This window comes from Zootoca vivipara, chromosome 14 (genome assembly GCF_963506605.1).
Source record: "Zootoca vivipara chromosome 14, rZooViv1.1, whole genome shotgun sequence".
NCBI lineage: Eukaryota > Metazoa > Chordata > Lepidosauria > Squamata > Lacertidae > Zootoca > Zootoca vivipara.
The window spans coordinates 3,814,193-3,841,415 of NC_083289.1; the positions used below are offsets into that span (position 1 = coordinate 3,814,193).

A 27,223-nucleotide genomic window follows, 5' to 3' on the forward strand; every position below is an offset into this window, starting at 1 on the left:
TACCTGTGACACCAAGCATGTTCAGTTCCTGTTTCTAGCCTCTTGAAAATGCTACATCTGCCAATTAGAGTGCCTAGCAGAGACCCTGGTTTGAGTGCCCACTGGACTTGGTGGGGCAGCTAGGGGGTCACAGGGGCATGGCCAATGAGAGCTCACAGGGCATGGCCAAGCTGTCCCAGTTCTTTCCCCATCCTCCTCCTTAGTAAAAAAGCAATGGGCATTTTAACCTTTCACTTTCATCAGCACTTGGCACAGAAAAGGGGGTTGGTTCAAAAGGGGGTCAGTACTGCACAATTTCTAATGCAGGTTCGTGCTGCAATAACTGTACATTATTCAAGAATAAGCCCTACTGAAATCCAATACGAGGATTGCTCCCTCATATGTATGTGCAGGATTGAAGCCTGAACTGGTTGGTCATAAAGGTGTCACACAGGACTGTTAAAAACGGACCCTATAAATTTTAGACCTCTGCGCAGCGCTTCTCCGAACCCTGGGACCTGTCCTTGCTGTCGGTGGCAGGGGGACAGGAACGAAGGAGGAGAAAGGGCTGCTTTCTCCTCCTTCCTTCCTCTCCCCCAGCCGCCGACAGGAAAGAGACATACTGTGGTTCGGAGAAGCGCTTGCGCAGCACTTCTCCGAACCCAGGGGCCTGGTTGCTGGCTCTGTCGGGTGGGGGGAGGGAGAAGCAATCCGATCCTCTGCTTCTTCCTCCCCCCACCTGACAGAGCCAAATGACGGCTCTGTTGGGTGGGGGGAGGGAGAAGCCGAAGACTGATCGGATCTTCTGCTTCTCCCTCCCCCCCACCCGACAGAGCCGGCAACCCCGCAGCGGGGGCTTTTTGCCGTTTGCCTTCCCCCCAGGGGGAGGCAAATGGCGGAAAACCCTGCCACGCCATACTTCGGCTCCAGGACTGGCTTGGTGGTGGCGGGAAGAAGGGGAGGAATTCCTCCCCTTTTTCCCGCCACCGCCAAGCCAGTCCCCCAGCCGAATTGCCCGCTGCCACTTCGAGTTCCTCGGCTACGGCAAGCAGGCAGACAGCTCGCCTGCTTGTCTTCGCCGAGGAAGTGCTGTCCCATGCCGGCAGTGCGTGGCAAGGCGGCGGGAGGGAGGAGCGCTTCTCTCCTTCGCCACCTCGCAGAGCACCTCCAGCATGAGATGAGGCTTCGGAGCGGAGGTTGGCGGAGCGGCGGTTGTCTCTGCCTCCAATCCCTGTGTCCCTTGGGCACATGCGCAGTAACCCAGGGACACACGGAATCTGGACGCAGAGACACTTGCACTTTATTATATAGGACTAGCTGGCCCTGCCACGCGTTGCTGTGGGTTATTTGTGTGATTTCCCCTACCCTGTGCCGATCCATGACGTATCCCTGTGATCCCCTCACTCCTCCCCTCATCCCCCCGGCTTATTCCTGTGATTGCCCCCTCATCCCTGTGAATCCCCCAACTCTGTCCTGATCCATGACCTATTATGCCCCTCTTCCCCCACCCCCGGTTTACCCCTGTGATTTCCCTCCTCTCCTCCACCCCCCCCCCGGGTTATCCCTGTGAACCGTTCATTTTGCACACAATCATTCCCCCAGTGCGGGTGTTCCGTAAAAAATTTCCCTGTCCCAACCCTGACTCCCCTACCCGTGTGTGTCATGTGAAATAACATTTATTCTACCCAAAGGCACGGCCCTGTAAAAGGCCCATATTCAGTTGATTCTATCTATGCTGTGGCCTATTTGGCCCCTGCCACCCCCCACCCAGGCTGGCCCTAAATCCACTCAGCCTAGTCTGCAAAGCCGAGGCGAGATACTGTGGAGAGGGCAGGTTTCATCCCTGTGTTTTTTAACATTCAAACATTTAATTCATATCTCTAAAATTTTTTTTCCAATATCTTGCTATTATTTCTCCCCTTAGCTTATAATTTTTATCAACAATGATTCACAATTTATAATACTACAATTTCTCTCATAATACCTTTAAACAAACTAAAAACAATTTCACCCCCCCCTCCTGGATCTAGATTTCCCAGGTGGATCAGTGAATTCCGCAATTCATTCCAGTCTCGGACCTTTCCAATCAATCCATCCTAACATCAAGTATTTAAATTTTTAACCCACTCCCACCCTTTCCCCAAATCTGACTTTTTTCAGACAGCTTTGCTGTTTTTTCCCGTTTCCACCTGTTTCCCAACATCCTCCAATTACCTTCCCATTTTCCCAGAGTGTACATTGCCCTCCCTCTCTCACTAGGAGAGCAACAATATCCTCTGGTTCTCCCTCGAGGAGCCCTTGGTCCACTTTTAAATCCTGTTCCACATCTCCCACTTGTGGAGCATTCCAATATTCTTCCTCCTCTTCTTTGCAACATTTAAATTCTTTATTATTTGTGGCATTGTCTGAAGCTGGTAATTGCTCTTCATGTTCCTCTGCATGGTCCAATGTTGTCTCTTCTCCAAATTCAATGTCCAAGCAGTTCCTTTCACTTTCTTCACTTGGTTGTTTATTAGCTTCACGCAGCTGCTTGTTGTTCCTGACCAGTTCCTGTTTAATGTCCAAAAGTTCCAAAAGAATCTTTTGCCACAGATCTTGTGATGATGTTGTGTCTAGAGTCATTTTTGCTTTTTCAAATTCCATGGGAGAACAGCAGATAACAAAGCCGGAGATGACAGGAGTCATGTTAACAAACCTCAAGCGCCATTTTCATGTCCACTCTGGATATCTTTTCCCCTTTTAAATCTTGTGTTTATAACTCAAAATCTTAGTCCATAATCATGTACACATTTTCAAATTCACTTTAAATTTAACAGATCCAAGTTCAATAAAATAATCCACTCTTTATTAAATCTATATTGTAAGTCCATTCACTGATCCCTCCAGGCACCCAGATCCAACTTCCTGGGGGACTTTCCTTAGATTTTTTTTCTTGAAGATTTGCAGGCACTTTAAAGCAATTCACACCTCTCCCCCTGACCTGCTCCAGGAGAGAGTTTAAGAGTCAAATTCTTGGTAAATTGATTGTTTCCTTTCACCCTGTCAGCCGAGGTCAAATTACTGCATCTCGTTTCACACAAGGGAGGAACCTGACTTCCTTTTAAAGCCGTGACCAAATCTTTTACTTGAAAAATGAAGCTTTTTGAATCTCTTTACTCACGGTGCCCAATGTAGCCCGATCTTCTAATTGGAAAAATCCACCGCTCTCTGCCGCCGGCACGAAGCTTCACTTTGCGAGGGTGACAGTGATGCTTGAAAATGGCTCCCGCGACTACCACCCCACTCTCTCCAGGGCTCCTAATGGAGCTTGCTGGGGAGTAGGGGAGTCGCTTTTGGAGCTCCGCCGAGCACTTCTTCCCCAGAACGCCCAATCTGGGGCTCTTTCTGGGGCCGAGTCGCTCTCGCGGCTCCCCCCCTCGCAAAGCCGGGCTCCCTCGGAGCTCGAGGGAAACCCCGCCGGATGGCTCTGGCGATGAATCGGAAGTCAGGTTTCATCCCTGCGTCTCCCCCCACTGACCCATTACCTGTCCCTGCCCCCTACTCGGGCCCCCATCCCCCCCCAGGCAGGCCCCTACCTCCACTTGGCAATGTTGGGCCTTGTTGCTGCAAAAGGCCTGTTTTCAGTTGTTTGGGCCTTGTTGCTGCAAAAGAAGATTTTAGGAAGCTTGTAGGAGGTCAAGACGTTGATGTCGTGTGTCTCTGTTGAGGTCTTCGACACTTCTGCCGGATGGATATATGTGAGTGGTGGATCTCGTGGTGGAGGCAGGGTTTGTGGGTGTGGTGTAGATTTAACTGGAAGGGAGGGGGTGTGCTGTGGGAGGAAATCCACTTGAGGGCGCTGTTTTACTTTGTTGAAAAACAGGTTTTTACCTGCGGAGGTGTGAGATGTGTGAGTTGTTTTTTTCTAACAACACTCGGGGATGGCCTGGATCGTTGTGTCAAAATTTCAGGACGATCAGTCAAGCAGTTACGGAGAAAAGTGGAGCCCTTTCATTATTTTTACATTTTTATATATATAGATGTTGTAAGCTGCCCAGAGTGGCTGGGGAAACCAGATGGGTGGGGTATAAATGTAAAAATTATTATGATTGGTCCTAGCAGTAATGGCAAGTACTTCTGCTCCCTTGGAAGAAACGGGTAATTCAAACAAGAAGGTCAAGTAAGAGTAGCCAAGCTGGTCTTCCTTATTTATTTATTTTTATCTATTCATCTTATGGTTAGGTGAAGACACTGGCAATTTGATGGATATTCTTCTTTCCTACATTTAGTATTATTAAAGCTTGTTGTACATTCAGCTTCTGTGGTCTGATTTGATTAAAACTGTAGAGTGCTAGCTGAATTAGGGAAAACATGCCTGATATAATTCAAGGGGCAAGTGGAACTGACAACCTCATCACGCCTCCTCATTCATCTCCCTGTCAAAACCTGATGCATGAACCACATGGCCTTCTCCTGTGCAAAAAGCAGCTCAAAAGGAACGCAATCTGGCTAAGAAAGAAGAGAGCTAAACAATGGATGTTGAGGGAAAGCCACTGCTGGATGTGATATCATGAGTGGCCGGGAAGCAATGAGACAGGAACCATAACCAGTGAAACTAACAAAAAGCAGAGTTATGGTTTTCATGGAACTCATAATGGATTTCTTTTAAAAATATCCCCTCATTCACCTTCAATACACTGATATGGGATGTAAAATGAGGTTGTTGTTGTTGTTTTTTTAAAAAACTTTATTACTAAACTTTGGAATTAATATCTTGTGATCTAATGGTAAAGTTATCTAGAATCTACAGTAGATTCCAAACTGTGTCCCAGAAAGTTTGGATTGTGAAGCTGTAATGCTTTAGAATGCGGTTCCTGATGAGCTACCTTCTCCCCTAACTAAGTGAGCTACCTGCCCACTAACTAAGATCACCTACAGAGACCTTCTCTTGCTGTACCCAGACATGAGAACTTCCGACCCAGGGAGGTTTGTTGGCATTTTGCCACTGTTATTGAGGCCCGCTTGTTAAGCAAGCTCCAGAGGCTGAATTTAATTCCTTGCTTATTGCAGTTATATGCAGCCTTTCTGGTTTTTTATTATGGTTTTTCACTATGTTTTATGATACTTCTTACTGCACTTGCTTTTAAAGTGTTTTACAGCTTTTATAAAGTGCTGTTTGTTTTTTATTTTTGTAAGCTGCCTTGAAATACAGGTGAAGTGGCATTTGTGTGTGTGTGTAGAAAGGGATGAATAAGTGTAACACAACAACAACAGAGTTTTTTGTATGGGTTCCCTAAAGCAACATGACTAAATAACACCGTAATGTGCATAAAGTTGGATGAGCAAAATGGAGAAGTGTTGCTTCCTGTTGAGTAGAAACTTCTACTGAGAGCACGTAGGTGGGGGCCGTTGGGTATTTGGGTGCAACTCAGCTGGTTCAGAGGGGTTTGCACTGGTTAAGACAAAGCAAGAGACCTCCAGCTTCCCAGACTATCCCTATACTTTTATCACTATCCTGACCTCTCGCCCCCCTCTTTAATGTTTATTTAGACTGGTAAGTATAAGCATGGATTCTTTGCTCCTCCAACTAAATAGCTAGCTAGGACCACAGAACGCTTCCCTATTGAGAATGTCATTCAGGCAACCTAAGGCCCGGGGGCCGCGGACAGTCCAGGAATCAGTGTGGTTTTTACATGAGTAGAATGTGTGCTTTTATTTAAAATGCATTTCTGGGTTATTTGTGGGGCATAGGAATTCATTCATCCCCCCCCCCGCCAATTTTTTTTAGTCCGGCCCCCCACAAGGTCTGAGGGGGGTACCAGCCCACATCTGAAAAAGGTTGCAGACCCCTGATGTAGTTCCATTAGTAAACATAACCTTTCTTACTTTATATCAAACTCAGTCTGAATACCGTGTTTCTCCTAAAATAAGACACGTCTTATATTTATTTTTCCTATAAAAAAAAAAACACATCACGGCTTATTTTCGGGGGATGTCTTATTATTTATTAAGCATGGTACAGCATTGTTACCGGTAAGTATGGTACGGGGCTTTCTTGCGCCGCCCGCTGAGCCCACTGCTGGGTCCCTGGGTTTGACGCGGTGCGGCGCGGCGCGGCGCGACTGGGGCTGCTGCCGGCTCCTGTGGCTTCGCGCGCCGCCCGCTGAGCCCACTGCTGGGTCCCTGGGCTTGACGCGGTGCGGCGCGACTGGGGCTGCTGCCGGCTCCTGCCGGCGGCTGCGGCTTCGCGCGCCGCCCGCTGAGCCCACTGCTGGGTCCCCGGGCTTGACGCGGCGCGGCGCGGCGCGGCTGGGGCTGCTGCCGGCTCCTGCCGGCTGTTGCGGCTTCGCGCGCCGCCTGCTGAGCCCACTGCTGGGGCCCTGGGCTTGACGCGGCGCGGCGTGACTGGGGCTGCTGCCGGCTCCTGCCGGCTGCTGCGGCTTCGCGCGCCGCCCGCTGAGCCCACTGCTGGGTCCCTGGGCTTGACGCGGTGCGGCGCGGCGCGGCGCGGCTGGGTCTGCTGCCGGCTCCTGCCGGCTGCTGCGACTTCGCGCACCGCCCGCTGCCGGGTCCTGGGGCCCGTTCAGCCGGAGCTCGGTGCGTCGCTGTGCTGGGGCTCCCGCTGGGCTGGGGCGCGGCGCAGCGTGCGCTGCTGCGTTTGCCGGCTCCTGCTGGGTCTGGTAGGTACCCCCAAGACGTCTTATTTTTGGGGGATGTCTTATATTTTTTTGCTTGTAAAAGATCGTGCCATGGCTTATTTTAGAGGCACGTCTTATTTTAGGAGAAACACGGTACCTTCCAACTAAAGGTGTTTTCCAAGCAAGGATTCATTTAACTAAACTAACTTCTGCTGCTGCTGCTGCATATAAAGTCTGCATGCTAAGCAGGGCAGGGCAGCATTCCTATGCAGAAAACCCACGAACTCTCTCAGGGATCCAGTGTCTCACCTTTGCATTCCTCTATCCATTTCAGTTTGTCACGAACCCACTTTCATTATTTTAGCCGCAAGTTTGTTGTTATTTTATTCATTTCATTTCTGGATTGTAGAGCTTTCCATTTTCTTGGGCATTTAATAAAAACTGATTGTCTTGCTGCTGCTGCTGCTGCTGCTATGATGCTAGGAAACTTTTACCTGAGTAAATATGAATAGGACTAGGCTGCAGCTTTTATTTTGTTATTATTTTAAAATGCTGTAAGCTGCCTGCCTCCAGAGTCTTTCAGGGTAGAAACATTTTAATTAAAAAATAATAAAACACATACGGCTATTTCATAGTCTGTCTTTCTCTCTCTCAACAGGCGAGAGGCCTTTTGAATGCCGTTGGGAAGATTGCAACAAAAAGTTTGCCCGTTCCGATGAGCTGGCACGGCATTTCCGCACTCACACTGGAGAGAAAAAGTTTGGCTGCCCTCTCTGTGAGAAGCGATTCATGCGCAGTGACCACTTGACGAAGCACGCCCGCCGGCACAGCAATTTCCACCCCAGCATGCTCAAGAGGAGGAGCGGCAGCAGCTCCCGGACAGGATCGGTCAGTGACTATAGCCGTTCAGACGCATCTAGTCCCACCATCAGCCCTTCAAGCTCCCCGTAGGCCTGCCTGCACTGGATGCCAGCACTTTGCTCTTATCATTTTATAGATATCATTTTTGGAGTTTTATTTGCGTTGCACATTTTGCTTGCTTGTCTTTTTCTTTCTTTGCATCATTTCCCCAGCAGATTATCTACGGCACAATGGATGAACCTCTTCTCTATCTTCCCGCCAGCAATTTTTCTTCCTGGTCAAGATTTTCAGTTATTTTGTCTGCCAGCCTTCACTCTTCAGAGCCTTAAGAAGATGTTCCTGTTAATTGTTTTTAAATATATCTATATATGTGTATATTTTTAAAAAAATACCTTTGCTCAGGTGTCAAAGCAAATTTTATATATATAAAAAAGAGGTTACAAAAGAGGAATGCCTAACTGAACTGGATTGACTTTCCACCACTCCACAACCTCCTCTCAACTTTCTCAGGGATAAGTATTTATGTAACACAGGAAGGACAATGAAGACACACTCTCTACAGCCTCAGCTGGCAAACAGATCTGTACTCAAAATGAGTGGTGCTGAGTTCCTCCACTCACGGAGGAGGAAACCAACGCTGGACTTTGCACTCAAATGGTTTGGTTTCACATTTGCTATAAATACATTTGGGGAATCAGGACCATATATGGCATGCCCCTAGATGACTTCATTAAATCACTCTCCCTGCCCCCGCCCCATCAATGTCATTTCATACTGAGATGATTTTACCACATCAACTTCCTGCTGCAGAAACCTTGTCTATAAAGTTTGATACAGTCCTACCTACCCCATGGGGGCGAGTTGAGGGGATTTTTTTAAAAAAAACTTCACGAACTCGATGCCTTTATCATTCCCACCCACCCCTGAATATAGGGAAATGTATCACTGGGGAACAATGCATTTAAGTTCAAAATAGCAAGTTTGTGGTTTTTAGGCATTATGGATTTGTTTTCCAGGGTTCTCTGGTAAAATACCCTATGAAATAAGTGAGACTTCTGCAGAGGAATTTCTCAGAGGCTTGTGAGCCCCACGTTGTCCCTGAGCTTGTCTGTGTTGCTTGCTCATCTGTCATGCGGCTACCAAACATAGGTGCCTAAACTGTATCAACTTGAACTATTTTAAATGGGGGGGGAGCAACATTGGGAGACTGTTTATATAAGGTTTCATCAAAGCTTTATCAAGGTACCGGTACTTGTTATAAAAACTCTTGGTTTTACATTGCTTCAAAGCAGCGTGCTTCCATATAACACTGCACTGTAGCTATTTGGTCAGTAAGTAACAAGTTGAAACCAAGTACTGTAGTATGGTAGTAATCAGAAAATGGTCTCTTATTAGGAAAGGGTAAAAAGAGAACTTGCACCTAGAAAGTGTTACAAACATGCTGTTTTTAGCTCAACAGAACTCCGTATTTCTCCTACACTCGCATCCCACGGGTGTAGGGTTTGACTGGACATAGATAAGAGAACCCCTCTCCCAGCCAGCCAGCCAGGGTTCCGAGCTGGACGTCCCATTCTCTTGGCTACCACAGTGGAGATCAACCTACCACATTACTTGCCTAATATCTGTAAGAAAATCTCTCTCATTCACAGCTGGAGAGGCCAACTGGCCACATCCTGAAGTGCCTGGGTGGGAGATTTGTGGCCATTTCAAAAATAGGCACTTCACCCCAGCAAGTGAGATTTGTGTGCATAAAGAGCCCTTCACCTGCATTACTGGTGTGGAGGCACATTTTGCTAAAACTGGCTTGGTGCACATATCTATCTTGGGTCACCCATTGTTAAACACGTACAGTTGGGTCAGGTTCTAGGTTTATAAATGCAAACTTCTTTAAACCCGCAATTGCAAAGTGCATAGACCTCATTATTGTCGGCTTGGTTGGTTCTGAAGCTGTATATTAAACATTCAGGGTTTTTTCTTTGTAATTTTCCAATATTATTCTTATTATTTTACTGTAAATGATGAATGCAGTTGATTGTAGCACACCAAAACAAACTCCACAACCCCAAACTGCTGTTTACAATAAGTATATCTACATTCCAAATGTGTCCTGCTTTCCAATAATTCCATTTTGCCACCTCTGTAACAGAAAACCCCCAAAACAACAACATAATTTCTAGGTACCGTGGTACCTCGCAAGACGAATACCTCGCCCAACGGAAAACTCACTAGACGAAAGCGTCTAGCGATTCTTTGTTGCCTCGCAAGACAAAGCTTTCTATGGCCGCGTCTTGCAAGACGATTTCTTTGCTGCTTTTTTTTTGCCTCCTGCCGTTTGTTTCCACAAGATGAAAATATCGCTAGACGAAGCAACCCACGGAACGAATTATTTTCGTCTTGCGAGGTACCACTGTACACACAAAGATTGCTCTAAGTTCAAGGTCCTCTCTCCAATGAACAGTCACCTACAAAAAAAACACAGGTCAAAATTTAGATATTTCTGTATTTTATGGCACTAGTTTCAAAGTTCACATTTTCATTAACATTTCCAACTTCATTCAGCTATAAACAGTGCTAGACAAGGCTTTGGGTATGGAATTATAACTACAGGCAGGAACAACGGATCAATTTGGCTACTACCGTATTATGTGCAAAATCTTGCTTCTTTTGTATAATGAATTGCCATACCTCTCTAGCTTTGCAGGGACTGGCCAAGTAAAGCTACTCAGATATAGGAAATTCACATTTCAGATAATAGTTGGTAGGATATGAAGGACTGTAAATCTAATCTAACCATATCACCTGTTAATACAAACCACTTAAAAGAGCATTACTATTTCTCACAGAGAACCACATCTCTCTCTCCTTCGATGAGCAGTGTGAAATTGCAATAATAAATGGTACCATGCACTAGTAAATTCCCTTTGAATCATGGCCAACACACAAGTAAGCTGAGCTGATGCTTAGAGTGGCAATATTTTTAAGGGTGCAGAGTGAAGCTGCATGTGATCCATGGAAGATGCAATGCTTGATCCAAGAGTTATACCAAAGAGTTAATGCTGGTGCAGGTGGAACTGGTCGTGGAGTACTGACAGCCTCGCATTGTTATTTGAGTCGGAGTGCTTACGCTAGGTGACACAATGGGGTCCATCTAATTCAATATGGCTCTCCTTGGTCTTTTCCAACTCTGATAACCTGAGATGCCAGGGACTGAATCTGGCATCCGTTACATGCAAAGCGCGTGTTCCTCCATTGAGCTTTGCAGCCTCTTCATGAGAATTGCTTAGATAAGTAGAAAAAGACAGGCAAGTCTCTTACCGTAACTGTCTCACTAATCTCAATGTAACCTACAAGTACATATGGCTCAGGACTGCCACCTAGATATGTAAACAAAAGGGAAAGCTTTGCAAATCTATTTGGGATAATTTCTAATTTGGGATTTGGAGGATTCATGCAGATTGCTTCTGAGATACTTAAAAGAAACCCATTTCCGTTCTTTACAGTTTCATAAATAATAGTAAACACTCAGGGTTTCTCTGGTGACAGAGAGGACACAAAACCTCATTTCAGCCTTGCTGGCAACTGTTTGCTATTTGTGTAACTTGCATCTAGTTTGCTCATACCAGGAAGACATGAGGGCAGATGCAGTTTCCTCATTCATGTATGTGTGTGTTTTCCTTTTTATCTCAAAATATTGGATTATATGTAGTTATCTGTAAAGTTATCAAGACCTCCTGAGCAACACTCCCCCAGCATTAAAATCCCCAGGCTTTTCAGCTCCATGTTCAATAGCACATTTTGCAAAAAGAAAAGAAAACTTGCTGTGTATTGGTGTCATGTGCAGATGAATCCATTTCTGCACTCAGGATTGCCAGGTTAAGGAGAAACAGGTATATTCTGTTCATTTTACAACAGCAACCTCATAGCAGTAGGTGTTGGCAGAGTCATAGAGTGATCTGCAGTATTGTATTGCAGCCCAATAAGCAATATAGAGATGCTTCCACAGAGCATCTAAGTGTATATGTGCTTGGAACAGATAAATTCAAAAAAATATTAGGAATTGGTAGACACTCTATGGCAGGCGTGGGGAACCATCTTCCATCTTAGATATTACTGAACTACAACTCCCATCAGCCCCAGCAGGCAGGGCTGGTGGTCATGGTGATGGGAGTTGTGGTTCAGCAACATCTAGAGGTCCAAAGGTTCCCTATGGACTGTGCTAAAAATGAACAGTCCTTTTAATACTAAATCCCACCCACCCCCACTCAAAATCCCTGGTGGATCTGCTGCTTCATTTGAATCTGAATCTGAATCTAACCAATGGCAACAACTGAGGCTAGTTTATGCTGGGCTTTATGATAATCTGGTTCCAGCTGCCTGACTAGACGAAGGTGACTGGAAAATACTCAGGATAGAGCTTGTCTACACAAACAGCAGCTCAGGTGGTCAAGGATTGAGAGGGCCATAGGCGAAATGTCTGTTGGTGGGCCCCCTTCAGGTAGATAGGTCTAGCCAGCCTTTAAATTTCCTCACAAAAGGCATTCCATAGCCTTAGATGTTAGGGCTAAAATCTCAAGCTAATCTAGTTTTGTATGAGAAGGGAATATTTGTTAAGATTACTGGAGTCTTACTGGATCATGCCCAATACCTAGTATCTAGTCCCTTGTTCTGTTCTCACAGGAACCACCCAGGTACCTATAGGAAGCCTATAAAGAGGACATGAGCACTGGGGTTGTTTTTTCCATGGGAGAACTGATCAAACAGTCACCCACCCCAAACCTGCAATTTGAAGGGGCTAAAATGGTAGAGTTTTAAAGAAGCCAGCTGTTGGCTGCTATGATGAAGAACAGAATACAGACATGGATTCTGATGCCCAGTTGTATCAGCAGGGCCATTTGTTTGATGGTTCTGATAGATTTATGAAGCATAGTGAGTTCCTGGGTCACCAGCCTCAATTTGTATTGAGCCATGATGGGCCATGACCCTCAAATGCATTCCAGAGCATTCAGGGGAATAATTGCCCTGCAAAAACACACTGCAAAGAACCGAGTGCATTTCTCAAAACAAAAGCACATTGTACCTCCTCTTACATCACAACCCACTTGTTTTGCATAGTGACTTGACATACCTCTATAGGCTTGCAGAGACTGGCCAAGAACCTGGGCTGATGACTAGAGAAACTCTAAGCAAGAGGGCTCTATGCTACGGGAGGGCCCAATTCCCCCCATCTAGTTTTTGCTTCATCATTTGTTATTTGGTAGCTGTTTACAATGGTGTCCTGGTAATAGTGTATGGTAATGTATATTTATAAGTGAACACACACCTGTGCCTGATGGCTTACTGTATTTTACACACATTTTAGTGTAAAACATCATGCCTTCATCTCACAATAACTTTGAGCCCTGCAGCCTTCTGCTGGATCTTAAAAGCCTTAAACTCTTGGTGTGCTTTGTAATATAGGCTAAGTGCAGTGCTTTTTTTTCTGGGGGTACGCATACCCTTAAACATTTTGTGAATCTTTGTACTTTTTTCCATTTACTGTATTTGTTTTTCCCAATTTGAATTATAATATGGAGTCAAAATGAGAGTACCCCTAAACATTATTATTAATATTTTTAGAAAAAAGCAGTGGCTAAGTGTAATGTGTAGAATCAGGTTCCACATGTGACATGGACACACAAAGGTTCCCATCCACTTTAGGCTATTAGCATTCACACCTAGCTTAATCCAAGCAATAGTGATCAGAGTTCTAGAAGTTAAGTCACATGTGTTAAGCACGCTTCTTGAAAAAAAAGTTTTATGTAGCCAAGCATAAGGAAAACAAACTTTGTGTATGACTATAAAGCTTAACTTCTCATAATCATTTATTTTGCAAATTTAAACAGGCAACTGCATACGCACACTGATTTCCTGATATGCTACCAGTATTACTCGCAAGCAGAACTTGAACAATGCAAAAATAAAAGTGGGAGTAATCCACTGGGAATTTCTTTGCAGGTTACTATCAGAGGCCATGATGCACTATCACCTGAACCAAGTCTTTAAGCTCTTCCTGCAAAGTGAGGGCAGTAAAGGTAGTTGTTTGCAATCATGGCTGGATTTCCCACCATGGTGTTGGTAGGAGTTACCTGTCACATTATCAAGTGAAGAAGAAAGGTTCAGTTTAGCCTTGGCCTGAAATATTATTTGTCTATGTGTAGGGCTGTTTTTGTTGTATTTGTTTGAAGCATGGGGGTGTTCAAACATGCAACTCCCACTCCCACTTATGGCCTGAAAGTGGTGTAGTCCAGGAAATAATTTAAACCCTTAATTTTGGTGATGGTATCAACTACGGTAGTCTCTATTGAATTAAAACAAAGGAACTGCTCTCTTGTGTAGCTCTCAGTGACTTGAATTTGGATATATAGGAGGCCTTGCTGGAGCCGTGCACCCCTTCTGTTTACCAGGCTGCCTAGCAGAGAGCTGTCTGATAGCCTCCTATATGTTGGGGATAGAATGTGTTTATTTCTCCCCAGTGAATCCAAATACAGTATACATAGCAATGTTTTTTTCCACAACTGAGTGGGAATATCTTCATAACAACTCTGGGTATTTATTTCATTACAATGAATAATGTGCCTGGCCAAAATTTCTGGGCACATATTGCTTTGAATATTGGAGAAGTGGAACATTCACCTGTGGCCTGGGGCTGGTCTACATATTACTCTAAACACACCCAAGTGCCTTTGTCCCATTATGATCACAACACATCGCATCATCAAGAAGCATATTCTCTTCCACATCATCTGGGGTGCATCACTAACAGCAGGGCACCTACTGTGGCTGATGCATTCGGAACAGCACCAGCGCCTTCCACAGCACGGATAGGCCCCATGTGAAGAGGAAGTAGGATGTGGTTACTGGTGCAACATGCCATTCATCTAGGGATGAACACTTGGCTCTCATTCCTAGGCTTGCCTTTCCCGTTGCCTCCTCAGTATTTGTAACCATCCCTTCCCCTGCCCTTTGGTACCACCCAGCACTGTCAAAATGAGATAGTATGTGGGGATCTGCAAAAAAAATGTTGCCGTGTACCCCCAACTTCCGACAGGGGTGTTTCTGTCCAGGGCTCTTCCTGACCTGGAACAGGAGCCTTGCCATGAGATGATATTTCAGGAGAAGCATCGCCCTCCAGAAACCTCCCCTTACTGTAAGGTTCAAGTGTGGAGCAATCAGCAACACAGAGGTGCTTCTGCATGGCAAATGCAATGTGTAGACCACCCCCAGGTCCTATGTCTGTTGAAGCCACAACTGTATATATTGCTTTTAGTTACTTGTACATATATAGTGAAAGAGATATTATCTTTGTGTAATTACAGGAATGAAAGTATGTGAATATCACACGTTTACATACATATCTTCACTTTGAGGGTGAAAAATGGCAGCACTTGTCATCACTTTGCTCTCATCCGTTTTCCTAGCAGCACCTCAAAGCTTTCATGGGTCACATTTTTGGATTTTTTAAATCACTACATTGAAGTATTGCAGTTGTACAGTCATATGTTGATTTCTACTTGCTCTACTGTAATATTTTTTAAAATGTTATTTTGTACTGCATAGATTTATATATTGTGACAATGTTCCTAATCAACAAACAGAAAAGACAGGCAACTAACAAATGTCAAATGTCAACTTGTATGCATGATTAGTGATGTTTGCATTTCTAAATAAAATTAATGATTAAGACGGAGGCATTTTCCCATTTACTCCAACATAACATAGGGAGTGTATCTGCACCATAAGCTGTTCCCTCTTCGAAAAACCCCTGGGAACTTAGGCTTGGGAGACAGCGGGGGCGGGGCGGCTTAGGGATCCGACTCAACTCACATCCCTTCCCTTCAATGGGAACTGCATAGGAGAACTTCCAGATGGATTATGCTGAAACACTAAATCTGGCATTCTTTTCACTGAACATGTTAGCATATTTGAACCTTTAGACTACATTTACATTTAAATGTACCTACCAGGAAGTAAATTCCCTTGCGCTCAGTGTAAAATGCTTGAGTTGTGTTGCTGGTTGAGATAAAAGCAACATGAAAAGCAAAACCATCTTTTTGAAATTTGCTTCTCGGGAAAAGTATTGGCACAGGCTTTCTCAACTGTCACTGCCCAGATACAATAGTGTTAGAGATTTCCACACCCAAACGCCCACACATATGACTGCATATACGGTTGGCAGGTAGTTTAATGGGAGTGTCTGCCTTTTCCTTGACTCAACGCTTTATCATTAACTCTGCAGAGACTTGGCCTGCATCCATCTATGCAGGAGATAATGAATGTGGGGTTGACAATGTAGTGTTCCATAAGGTGAACTGTGCCTCTGGTTTGCAAGGAAACAACCCTGGAGTGTGTCCACCTACAGATCACTGGAGACTAATTAAAGCTACAATAACACAACCTCACAGGAAAGAATAATGGCGCAGAGGAACTGAGAGTGAAGCACAATGGAAAAATCAATGTACACTATGCAAAGGGGTTGGCATTGTTTCCCAGTTTGTCACAAAAGGAATCCACCCACTGAATTTTGTTTTTGAACAGCACATAAGTATACTGAACACCACCTGACACTATCTATGCTACAAACATTTACATCAGATTTATACCCGTTTATCCACTCTGGTTTCCTTTGAAGAATCCTGGGAATTAAGTGGTTAAGTGAGAAGTCTAAGCATTGTTTGTTAGAGCGTACTATATCACCACCCCTCATGGAACCATAGTTCCCAGGATGCCCTGGGGAAAGGATATGAATGCTAATCCCATTTAGTCTTGTAGTGTAGCAGATACTCACTTAAAAAAAAATGCAGCCCCCTGCCTTCAGTAGTAATTGGCAATAGCCCAACAACTCATTCTCTTACTTTTTTATTGGATTTACATTTGTATTTGTTTAAACCTATTTATAACATCATATAACCATTTTATATTGGTAACTGTTTTATATTGATTGTATTGATTCCAGTACAGAATAAATGGTGCTCTCACCTATTGAAATGCCTAAATCATTTGAGCTCTTCTCTCCCATGTTTATAACTGATGATTTTATTAATCAGCATAATGACTCATACCTTCCTTAGCCACTGATCAACTGTAGGATCAGGATCACTTCTCTAAGGCTTGATTGCCATTGCTCTTGCAGCTATTAATGTCAGGTACCAAGACATTCATATTTTATCGTGCCATGTATTTCACATATCCAAGAAGCATTCTAACTAGCCTCATTTGTAGATCACTTAGCAACTCATTCTGATGGATCCTATTTAGAAGTGGCTGAGCACAAATGGAACAAGATTAGCCTCCGGTGTTCTCTGTTCAAGTGGGGGGAAAGTAAAACCAAATATTGTGTGAAGGGACATGCACAAATCGGCTTCCTAGCACATGTACCTAATACAAATAAAACCCAGAACAACTTGTACAATTCTTCATGTATTGTGCAATACATACTTTCCATAACATGGAGATTACATTCTGAATTGGGGAACCTAAAAAACCGATCAAAGAATCATAAAGCATCCAGAGGGTTGTGTGAATCAGAGGCACTTGCCTCTCTTTAACATTTTCTCTTTAAAACGTCTGTGTGGGGCTCAGCGGTGGAGCATATGCCCGCGCTGCCCAGGGCAGGTGTGGTCCCGAGGGGGGGGGCATGGTGTGGAGGCTGCCCTCCCACACGAACAGTTCAGGATAGGAGAGGGGTGGGGTGGGGTGGGGTGGGGAAGCTGCTGCTCACTCTCCGCAGCCAGGTCAGACATGACCCGGCAATGAAGCTGCTGCAGCCAGGTGCACCTTGCCACTCTCTGCCCCCGGGTCAGAAGAGCTGCTGCCGACAGGCGTGAGGTGTGTCGCCCACTTTATCACCATTTTGCCATTTTGTCACCCTCCTCAGTCATGACACCCGGGATGGACCGGACCCACCGCACCTCCTTCCTATGGTGGGGCTCTACGTGGGGCCACCTTTGAAAGTGACTTGGAAACTATAACTCATCCAGAATGTGGCTGCCAGACTGGTGACTGGGAGTGGCTGCCGGGACCATATAACACTGATCCTAAAGGATCTACATTGGCTCCCAGTATGTTTCCGAGCACAATTTAAAGTGTTGATGCTGATCTTAAATGCCCTAAATGGCTTTGGCCCTGCATAGCTGAAGGAGTGTCTCCAACCCCACTCTCCAGTGCAGACACCGAGGGCCTTCTGGTGGTTCCCTCACTGCAAGAAGTGAAGTCACAGGGAACTAGGCAGAGGGCCTTCTCGGTGGTGGTGCCTGCCCTCTGTCAAGGAGATAAATGACTACAACTTTTAGAAGACATCTGAAGGCAGTGCTGTATCGGGAGGTTTTTTATGTTTAATGTGTTACTATGTTTTAATTTGTTGGAAGCCACCCAGATTGGCTGGGATAACCTAGTCAAATTCGTGGCATATCACCACCACCGCCACCAGAGTTTCTGATGTCTGCTTCTGTCCTCAGTGGACAGCAATGTCCCCTAATGAGGGCTTCCAATGATGCCAGAGAACCTCCTCAGGCTGCGTTTTTCACATAATTATATGTTTACCAAATGTACTTTACATGCTTAATACTTTTACACTGCGTATACTGAGGGTGGATACAGATTACTATTTCCCCATGCTTCCGAACCAATTGTGGAATGCTCTCTCCAGAGAAGCTCGCCTCAAGCCATCATTACACGTCCTTAGGCACCAGGCCTCTTTACCCAGGCTTGTGGCTATGAAATAATGTATGGCTTGTGAAAGTGTGGAGGAGAGGACTGTTATGACAGAATCATAGAACCATAGAAGTGTAGAGTTGCAAGTTACCCCAAGGGTCATCTAGTCCAACCCCCTGCAATGCAGGAATCTCACTTAAAGCATCCATGACAGATGGCCATCCAACCTCTGCTGAAAAACTTCCAAGGAAGGAGAGTCCACCGCCTCCCGAAAGAGATTGTACCATTGCCAAACAGCTCTTACTGTCAGAAAGTTTTTCCTGCTGCATAATCAGAATCTCCTATCTTTTAACTTGAAGCCATTAGTTTGAGTCCTACCCTCCAGAGCAGGAGAAAACAAGCTTGCTCCATCTTCCACATGGCAGCCCTTGAGATATTTGAAAATGGCTATCATATCATATCATATATTATATCATATCTCAGACTCCTCTTTTCCAGCATAAAAATTATGATGACTATGTTTGACCAAACTGCGGGAGGCAGTGCAAGATAGGAGTGCCTGGCGTGCTCTGGTCCATGGGGTCACGAAGAGTCGGACACAACTAAACAACAACAACATTAGACGACCTGTCAGTTTGCTTTTTATTATGTTTTTATCATTAATGTTCTGTAATATGTTTTTAATGTTCACCACCCTGGGATCCTCTGATATAATAGTTTATATAGTATATAAATTGAAATAAAAACAACAAAAGCCTTCTTGTTACCACTTGACAGGATGATGATACTCTAAGCCAGTGTTTCCCAACCAGTGTGCCTCCAGATGTTTTGGGACTACAACTCCCATCATTCCTGACCACTGGTCTTGCTAGCTAGGGATGATGGGAGTTGTAGTCCCAAAACATCTGGAGGCACACTGGTTGGGAAACACTGCTCTAAGCCACAACTGATGATCCTATGAAGCTTTCTGTAGTGTCCTGGCTAATTTTACTACACAGCTATGTGTGCTAAAACAGTCATCTGTGTTGGCTCAGGCAAGCAGATTTCAAGTGGCTAAGTGCACACCTGCATGTAAGGAACTAGTACAAAGGTGTTCTTTTTGAGCAAAGTAAGGAAGAATGAAAAACTGACTATGGGAGATGGCCAGGGCAGGGCAAGCCTACCTGTGCACCTGTGACCTTCTGTTATCACTTAGCATTCGCAGTGAAGACAGGGAGCCATTTACAGGCTCCTTAATCCTAACTCAACGTGGAGAAGAGCATAAATGTAAGAGCAGATTTTCCTGGGAAGGGTGCAAAAGAAAACCTCAGCTCTTGCTGTGAACCAGGATGGAAGCAACCTGAAGCTAACTGACAAAAAGAACCCTGGCACATATGTACATGTGTAGACACAAGTATATTATACTTGTGTGACATTTTAGAAAGCAAGAGGCCCCGCATAGCACCCTGGAAGACGGTTACATAATAATCAACAAGGACTTAATTACTCCACACAACATCATTTCTAAGGCACATTATACCCTACTCTCCATGAGCTGCCTATTTCTTGCCAAGCCCAGTTTAGGGTGTTGCCATGGACTCTGGAAGTGCTAATAGCTCAGGGCCCAAATATTTGACAAAGCATCTCTCCCAGTAAGTCCCAACGTGGCCATTGGAGTGGGACCTTCTTGGGGTACTGCTGCCAGATGATGCCAAGGATGGGGGACTCACTGCCTCTGGAGCACTACTGGTTGCAATCTTTACTCCAGTTTTGTGGGTGCCAAAGGCATGCCTCTTCACACAGACATTCCGGACTTCTTGAGGTTCTGGTCAGTTAGACTCTGACAAAAATGGTTTGTAGAACATTTTATGAGATTGTCCACTTGCTTCTGTTTTATGGTTTTATTTTGCTCTTTTATGTATTTAATCATTGTGATTTGTATTATTTACAGGATTCATTATTTGTGAACTGCTCTGGGATTTTTTTAAAAAAATTAAGAGCATCATATAAATGAATTTAGCAAACAAACAAACAAACAAACAATACTCTATTAAAAGTCATTTTGCTGAGCTGAAATTCCTTTGGCTTTTCTTTATTATGCTTCTCAACCTACAAGATGATTCCAGAGCAGAACCACAACTGCCAGTGAAATACATATAAAACTATGAACAGGGTGGTGATATAATGACTACTGTTGACTGCAGTGAAATACATAAGCAGCAATAAAATAGAAGCAAGACAAATAAACTATATAGCAGACATAGAGACTAAAAAAATCACCCAAAGGCTGGGTAAAGTTTAACCGGTGTTGAAAACTTAGAAGTGCTGGGGTTGCTCAAATCTGTGAGGGGACATTATAAAATGGAATAATAATAATAAATATTAATAATAATATTAAAAAACAACTTTACCAAACAAATATGAGGGGAAGATGTTCCAAAGTTGGAGTGCCTGATCCAAGAATGCTCTCTCTAATGTCACCCCATATTTCATTTCAGTATTATGATGTTTGAGAAAAATTATCTGCATTTTTTCCTTAAGTGGACTGTTACCCCAACACCCACCTTGCAACTGCTGTTAAGAGATTCAGAGTTGGTGTGCAAAAGGCAGATGAGTCTGGATTGTCTGTAATGCTCACTTAGTGGTAGAGGGAGAATCTAGCAGCAGCTGTGTGCAATTTTATTCCAGCTACACACACACACACACACACACACTTTTTAGACATTGAATGTCCAAGAATCCTCTTTCATTGCTGCTTGTTAAATGGGTGTTTGTGACTTTAAGAGATGAATGTTTGCATTTTCCCAGGCTTTGGTGTTGTGGGGAACTCACCAAATGAGTCATTCTTGCAAGATCCTGGAGACAAAATTACAGGGACACCAAACAAAACAACAATAGCAACCAGAACAGATAAACTCCTCCCCTTCTTCATTTCCTTATACAACTCCCACACTTTGTTACGTGCACATTTTACACAAATGCTGTTTACCTACTGAAAGAGTCCAAGTGGAACAGAAAAAAGAAATTTGTCAAGAGAACTACTGTACTCAACTTGCACTTTTCTTATTCGGCTTATTTGGTTTTCCCCATGAATGAGCAACCAAGGAAGGCAAAAGAGATTCAATTTTTACTATCTGTCCATTATTCTCCAACATAGAATCATAGAATCAGGGAGTTGGAAGAGACCACAAGGGCCATCCAGTCCAACCCCCTGCCAAGCAGGAAACACCATCAAAGCATTCCTGACAGATGGCTGTCAAGCCTCTGCTTAAAGACCTCCAGGTAGTTGCTCATTTTTATAGGCAAGGAGAATCAAAGCTGGAGCTTGTTCATCTTTATAAGGTTACCAGATTTTTTTTCAATGAATCCGGGGACACTTTTCAACTTCAATGGATTTTGTATGGGGACTGATTTGTAAATCCGGGGACTGTCCCTGGGAAACGATGACATCTTGTAACCTTATTCTATAAGATCAGATGTTGGAGGCAGAGTAGGGGGGGCGAATGCATGAGTGTGGAAGGGAGAGTGGGCTGGGGCGTAATGACTCCGTGGCTGGGTTGGAAGTTTGGTGGGCAGCGGCAGGGGGAAGGAGGGAGGGAAGGATGACGCCCACCTCCAACTTTGCAGCAGGGTACACTTCCCTCTCTTCCCTCTAAACTCTGCTAATTTCCTCAATCTGCCTTCAATTGGAACCTCTTTGCGGGCAGAGGCTTTTTTGCGGCGGCCATTTCTCCTATGGTTCACAGCCTGCCACCAAACTTGCGACTAAATCTGGTTTCGCAACGTTTTTTTTTGTTTTTTTTTTGCTTCTGTTGCAGCTACTTGGAAAACAATGATTTGATCATGATTGTCACCTGCTTGGAGAAAAGAAAAACTGTGAGTGCAAGACACAGCCTGCCATGGAAGGGCTCACAGGGCTCAGGGGGGAGGGGAGGCACGGTGGAGACGCTGAGGGGGCAGTTCTAGCACCTTTTTTCTAGAAGAAAGGGCTGCTCATGCACACATGTACAAAATTATTTTTTGGAAGACTAGGCCACTGGTTTTTGCTCATCCTTTGAGACAGGATACAATTCCTCTGTAGCCACCCGAGAGATCAAACCACTTAGAGACCTTGAGTTTGTATGTGGGCATGGGAATGGGACACGGTTAGCTTTCTCTGCATGCACCTTTCTTTCTTTCTTTCTTTCTTTCTTTCTTTCTTTCTTTCTTTCTTTCTTTCTTTCTTTCTTTCTTTCTTTCTTTCTTGGGAACCTCTTGCCCCCTGCTGCATGGAATCAGGGTACCAAAAGCAGGTCACGCACCAATCTAACCTGAGTCACATAAGTGGCCCTTCTTCACTGTAAATGCAAGTGAATTACTGTAACTCTCTTCACTTGCCCAAGGAGAAACCATGCTGCAGGCCTGTGCTAAGAGTCCTGCTAGGGCTCGGTTACCAGCATCCACACAAAACTCTTGTGTATCACAAAAATACACAACCACCACCACCACCACTTATTTTTCTTTATTTGGGGTTATTTTTTAAAATAGCAAGAAAGAGAACAAGAAATAAAGATGCCAGATAGAGAGAAAGAAAGCAGAGAGACTGACACAGCATAACATTAAATGTGGATCCTATGTTTCAAGTTGGGCTAAAGGTTAAAGATTCTTGCTCTATGGAGTCTGACCTAACATGACCCCAAGAGAAAGTCAAGTTTGCTCTTTGAAGAGGTGGAGTGCTGCCTTGGTTTTCCCTCTCCTTGCCTAACACAGAAAACACAAAAGGGAAGCTAGCAGGACAGGAGGGGAAACCCTCTGCTTGACATACCTGTTTGAGCCTCTGCATTTAGCCAACCTCCTGCTAGAGGAAAAATTAGATTGGTGTTTGTTTTAAGTGAAACACTTTGAGTTCAATCACAGTGAATTTGGTAAACTATAGAATTTTCCTTCCTTCCTGAAGAAAACACATAATTACACGCCTCCCTCGCCCTCAAGTGATTTATATGCTTCTCAAACACAACTTTCCCTTTTTGGCTCAGCAATCATAGTGGTTTCAAAGAGGATTCGAATTACATGAATGAAATATTATATAAGGGAGGAAGCTGTGCATTGTAGGTCTAAAATTCCCTTCCATTTGAGGTCAGACCACCTTCCTCCTTGGGTCAAAATGCAGGTCATTTAAATAAAAATGTGAAGTTTAAAAACAAACGTACAACCACCATCAGCAAAGAGCTGTACCGTTTAGCAAAGGTATATTTGTTGGGGTTATACTTTGGACAAATAAATAATAATGGAGATAGAAACTGCAATATAAGCTGAAGATTTTCTGGGGGGAAAGGACAAAAAAAGGACAAGGGAACAAGCCCTATCAAAGAAGAGAGTGCATGTAGTGCTATATGGAATCTGCCTGGATCCACAACTAGTCTGAGAAGTTACACAAGATTACTTCTAGTCAAAATGTAAAAGAGGTTTATGTATAGAGGCTAGCAGCGCCACCTGCTGGGTCTGAACAAGAAGTCTATTTGCTCTACTTCAATGGTTAAAGATGTCACCAGGGTGACATCCTAACCCACTGCTAATACTATTTGCTCACATTAATCCTTTGCAAATGCCAACTTCCTCCTTCCTGCATATTGTGAGAGACAGACAGTGGCGAGGACTCAAAATAGGCATGCCCCTACAATCCAGGCAACTTCTAGTCCAGGGGTGTCAAACTCAAATTCATCGGGGGCCGCATCAGCAGTTTGGTCACCCTCAAAGGGCCGGTTGTATCTGTAGGACTATGTGTCCACTCTTTATTATCATAAATTATTGTCACTGCATTCAATTATTACTGTTTTTTTGTAATAATGTAAGTAATAACTAGCTCTGAAAGCAGAAACATAGTCAGAATAATGGCAAGTAGATATTCAAATGTACAATTATTGTACAATTTATTGAAAAATGATTTTTGGTAACTGCACTGGGTGGTGGAGGCTCACTAGGGTTTCCTGCAGGACCTTTGCAGAGCTACTAGTACCTGGAGATGCTGGGGTCCTTCTGCATGCAGGACAGATGTTCTGCCAGTGAGCCACCACCCTTCACCAAAGGGACTGGCTGAGGTTGACTCACTGGAGCTGCTCTCCTGGTTCCAGGGTTTAAGGGCCAGAAGTATAAAGCAGCATCCTATGTTTCTGGGGAGAGGGAGGGGAGGGAGGGAGGGAGGAAGAAAAGAGGGAGTGGGAGGGAGAGAGGAAGGAAGGAAAGAGGGGAGAGAAAGAAGAGTAGGGAATAAGGAAGGGAATAAAGAAGGAAAGAAAAAGAAAGAGGGAGAGAAGACGGAAAGGGAGAAATAAGGAAGGAAGTAGAGGGAAAGAAAGAATAACAATGAGGGAGAGGAAAAAAGATGGGAAGGACAGAAGGAAGAAAGGAAGGAAGTAAGGAAGGAAGAAAGAAAGAAAGAAAAGAGGGAGCAGGAGGGAGAGAGGAAGGAAAGAGGTGAGAGAAAGAAGAGTAGGAAAGAAGGAATAAAGAAGGAAAGAAAAAGAAAGAGGGAGAGAAGACAGAGATAAAGAAGGAAGGAAGGAAGGAGAGGGAAAGAAAGAATAAGAACGAGAGAGAGGAAGAAAGAAAGGGAAGGGGGGGTCGCCGCCTTGATTCAGCGCCAGAAAAGAGCGCAAAGGGACCCAGGGGCAAAAAGTATTTCCCGTGCAGCGTGAGGCAGCGGGTGTCCGTTTTAGGAGAAGTGCATAAAGCCTCAGAGTTGCACGTTCGTGAGGCTGAGCCGCGGCAGGAGGAGGAGGTGAGGCAAGAGGAGGAGGAGGAGGAGGAGGCTTGCCGGGTCGGTGCCCTGCAGCGCCGTGCGGAGAGTCCCGAGCCTCTGGGACGCAGCAGTGCTCTGTAGCACTTTGAATCCTCCTCCTCCTCCTCCACGCGGTGCTGCTGGGTGCTTTGTCTGTGCTTCAGCAGCAGCAGCAGCCGTTTCCAGGCGCCGAGCTGTGGCAGGAGGAGGAGGATTCAAAGTGCTACAGAGCACTGCTGCGTCGCAGAGGCTCGGGACTCTCCATGCGGCGCTGCTCCGGCCGCCTTTCTACACCCCCCCCGGCCCCAGCTGTTTGTTGGCGCTTTGTCGGCGCGGCGCTTCAGCAGCTGGGTCCCGCTGGCTGGGGCGCTCGGCGGGCCACATGATGAGGTCTGGCGGGCCGGATTTGGCCCCCGGGCCTTGTGTTTGACACCCGTGTTCTAGTCTCACTGTAGCCTCAGATCACAGTCCTTTGCCTACATATGCCCTAGTAATCTTTAGTTACTAAGGTAAGGACTAATGCAATAGTCTTTATCAATAGGTGTGAAAGAGCTTGGATGAAGGTTTGAAATGTTAAATGCAAATAAAGCAAATGGAAAACAAATGAACTCGAATACAATGACAGCCATGAGAGTTGAACTAGGACCTGAGAGACCAGAGGCCATGAAGCTCACTGGGTCACCTTTGGCTAGTCGCTGTCTCTCAGCCTGACCTACCTTACAGGCTTGTTGCGTGGATCATATCATATCATATCATATCATATCATATCATATCATATCATATCATATCATATCATTGCAATGAAAAAAAATGAATGAATGTGTAAGTTGTAGTTTGTAAACAAGATGCTATTTTTCTGGCATATACTTTGGGGGTAGAGTGTGAACAGTTGTGCATACAAGTGGCCACCAATGGAGACATATATATCTGAAGCTTAAGAGCATAAAAGGCAGACTCACTATCAAAGGGATGGTATCTACAATATACAAAATAATACTCCAGGAGTAGACGCCCTTATCACAATCAAAAACCAATAGGAACATGACATAGGATATGAAATAAACTCAACCTAATGGTCAATACTGTGGTCTAAGCTATCCTTTAAATCTCTCTCAGCTAAAAGAAAGGAGCTCACTTTGAAAGTTAGATGATACCTAACACCATGGAAGCTAGTGATGATACTTCCACGAACTTCATCAAGGTACTGGAGAGGCTGTACCTCCATGGGCACATACCTCCACATGTGGTGGGGATGCTCCCAAATCCAATCCTTTTGGATATTAGTCTTACAAGAAATCTGCAACTCCAGAACTGACCCTGCTAAATATTTTCAAAGATAATAATGCACACACACAACACAAAGAACTCATAAGCCCCTTCCTCTCAGCTGCTAGGAGTGTCATAAGTAGACACTGGAGGGATCTGTCTGGAGTGAACATGGACCATGGGTACCAAGCTATATAGAAAACTGCCCTGCTAGAAAAGCTAACTAACAAATTGAAGTTAACATGAGGAAAAACACAAGAGGATGCCTTCACCCTGATGTGGCTCCCCTTTATTACATATGCAAACAAGCAAGACAATAAACACCTATCTCCCCTGAAAACATACAAATCTGTATGGTTAACCTGACCCAACAACACCCACCCCCTTTCACACAGAGACACACTGCAACCAACCACACCCTGAGCCCTATGGTCTCTCAGACCACCTACATAAATAAAATACCTTTCTACGTGATGCTGACACAAAAAGCTTTGCTCATATACTATATAAAGGAATAAATTTTTACTCTCTCTCCATTTCCTCCCCTCTTCCTTCCCACCCCTCTTTCCCCTCTATCCCATATTGCCTATAACAGTACTGTCTCACTCTAAATATGACTGACTTGGCTGAAGCATTCTATGACTTGAAAACAGAGACTCTGTATGTACTAATGCTACTCAAGAAAATATTCTAATAAAAACATAGAAAAGGCAGTTTCAATTTTCAGGTGGCTCAAGTAAGGATAGCTTATCATTTCCTCTAGGCACAGAAGGCCTTCAGAAAACAAGGAATACAAGGAAATCATGAAAGATTTCAAAGAGGAGGAGGAGTTTGGACTTGATATCCTGCCTTTCACTCCCCTTAAGGAGGCTCAAAGCGGCTAACAACCTCCTTTTCCTTCCTCCCCCACAACAAACACTCTGTGAGGTGAGTGAGGCTGAGAGACTTCAGAGAAGTGTGACTAGCCCAAGGTCACCCAGTAGCTGCATGTGGAGGACCCGAGACGTGAACCCAGTTCACCAGATTACGAGTCTACTGCTCTGAACCACTACACCACACTGGCTTGTGTAATGCA

The 27,223-nt window shown here is 44.6% G+C and overlaps 1 protein-coding gene across 1 annotated transcript in view; it reads left to right on the forward strand.

The window, feature by feature from the left end:
- Positions 1-10,938, forward strand: part of KLF13 (KLF transcription factor 13) — a 38,487-nt gene extending 27,549 nt beyond the window's left edge. The window contains exon 2 of the mRNA XM_035131247.2: positions 7,255-10,938. Within this exon, the coding sequence (XP_034987138.2) occupies positions 7,255-7,547 (293 nt within the window). The 3' untranslated portion in view covers positions 7,548-10,938. The remainder of the gene's footprint in view (positions 1-7,254) is intronic.
- Positions 10,939-27,223: the final 16,285 nt, after the last annotated feature.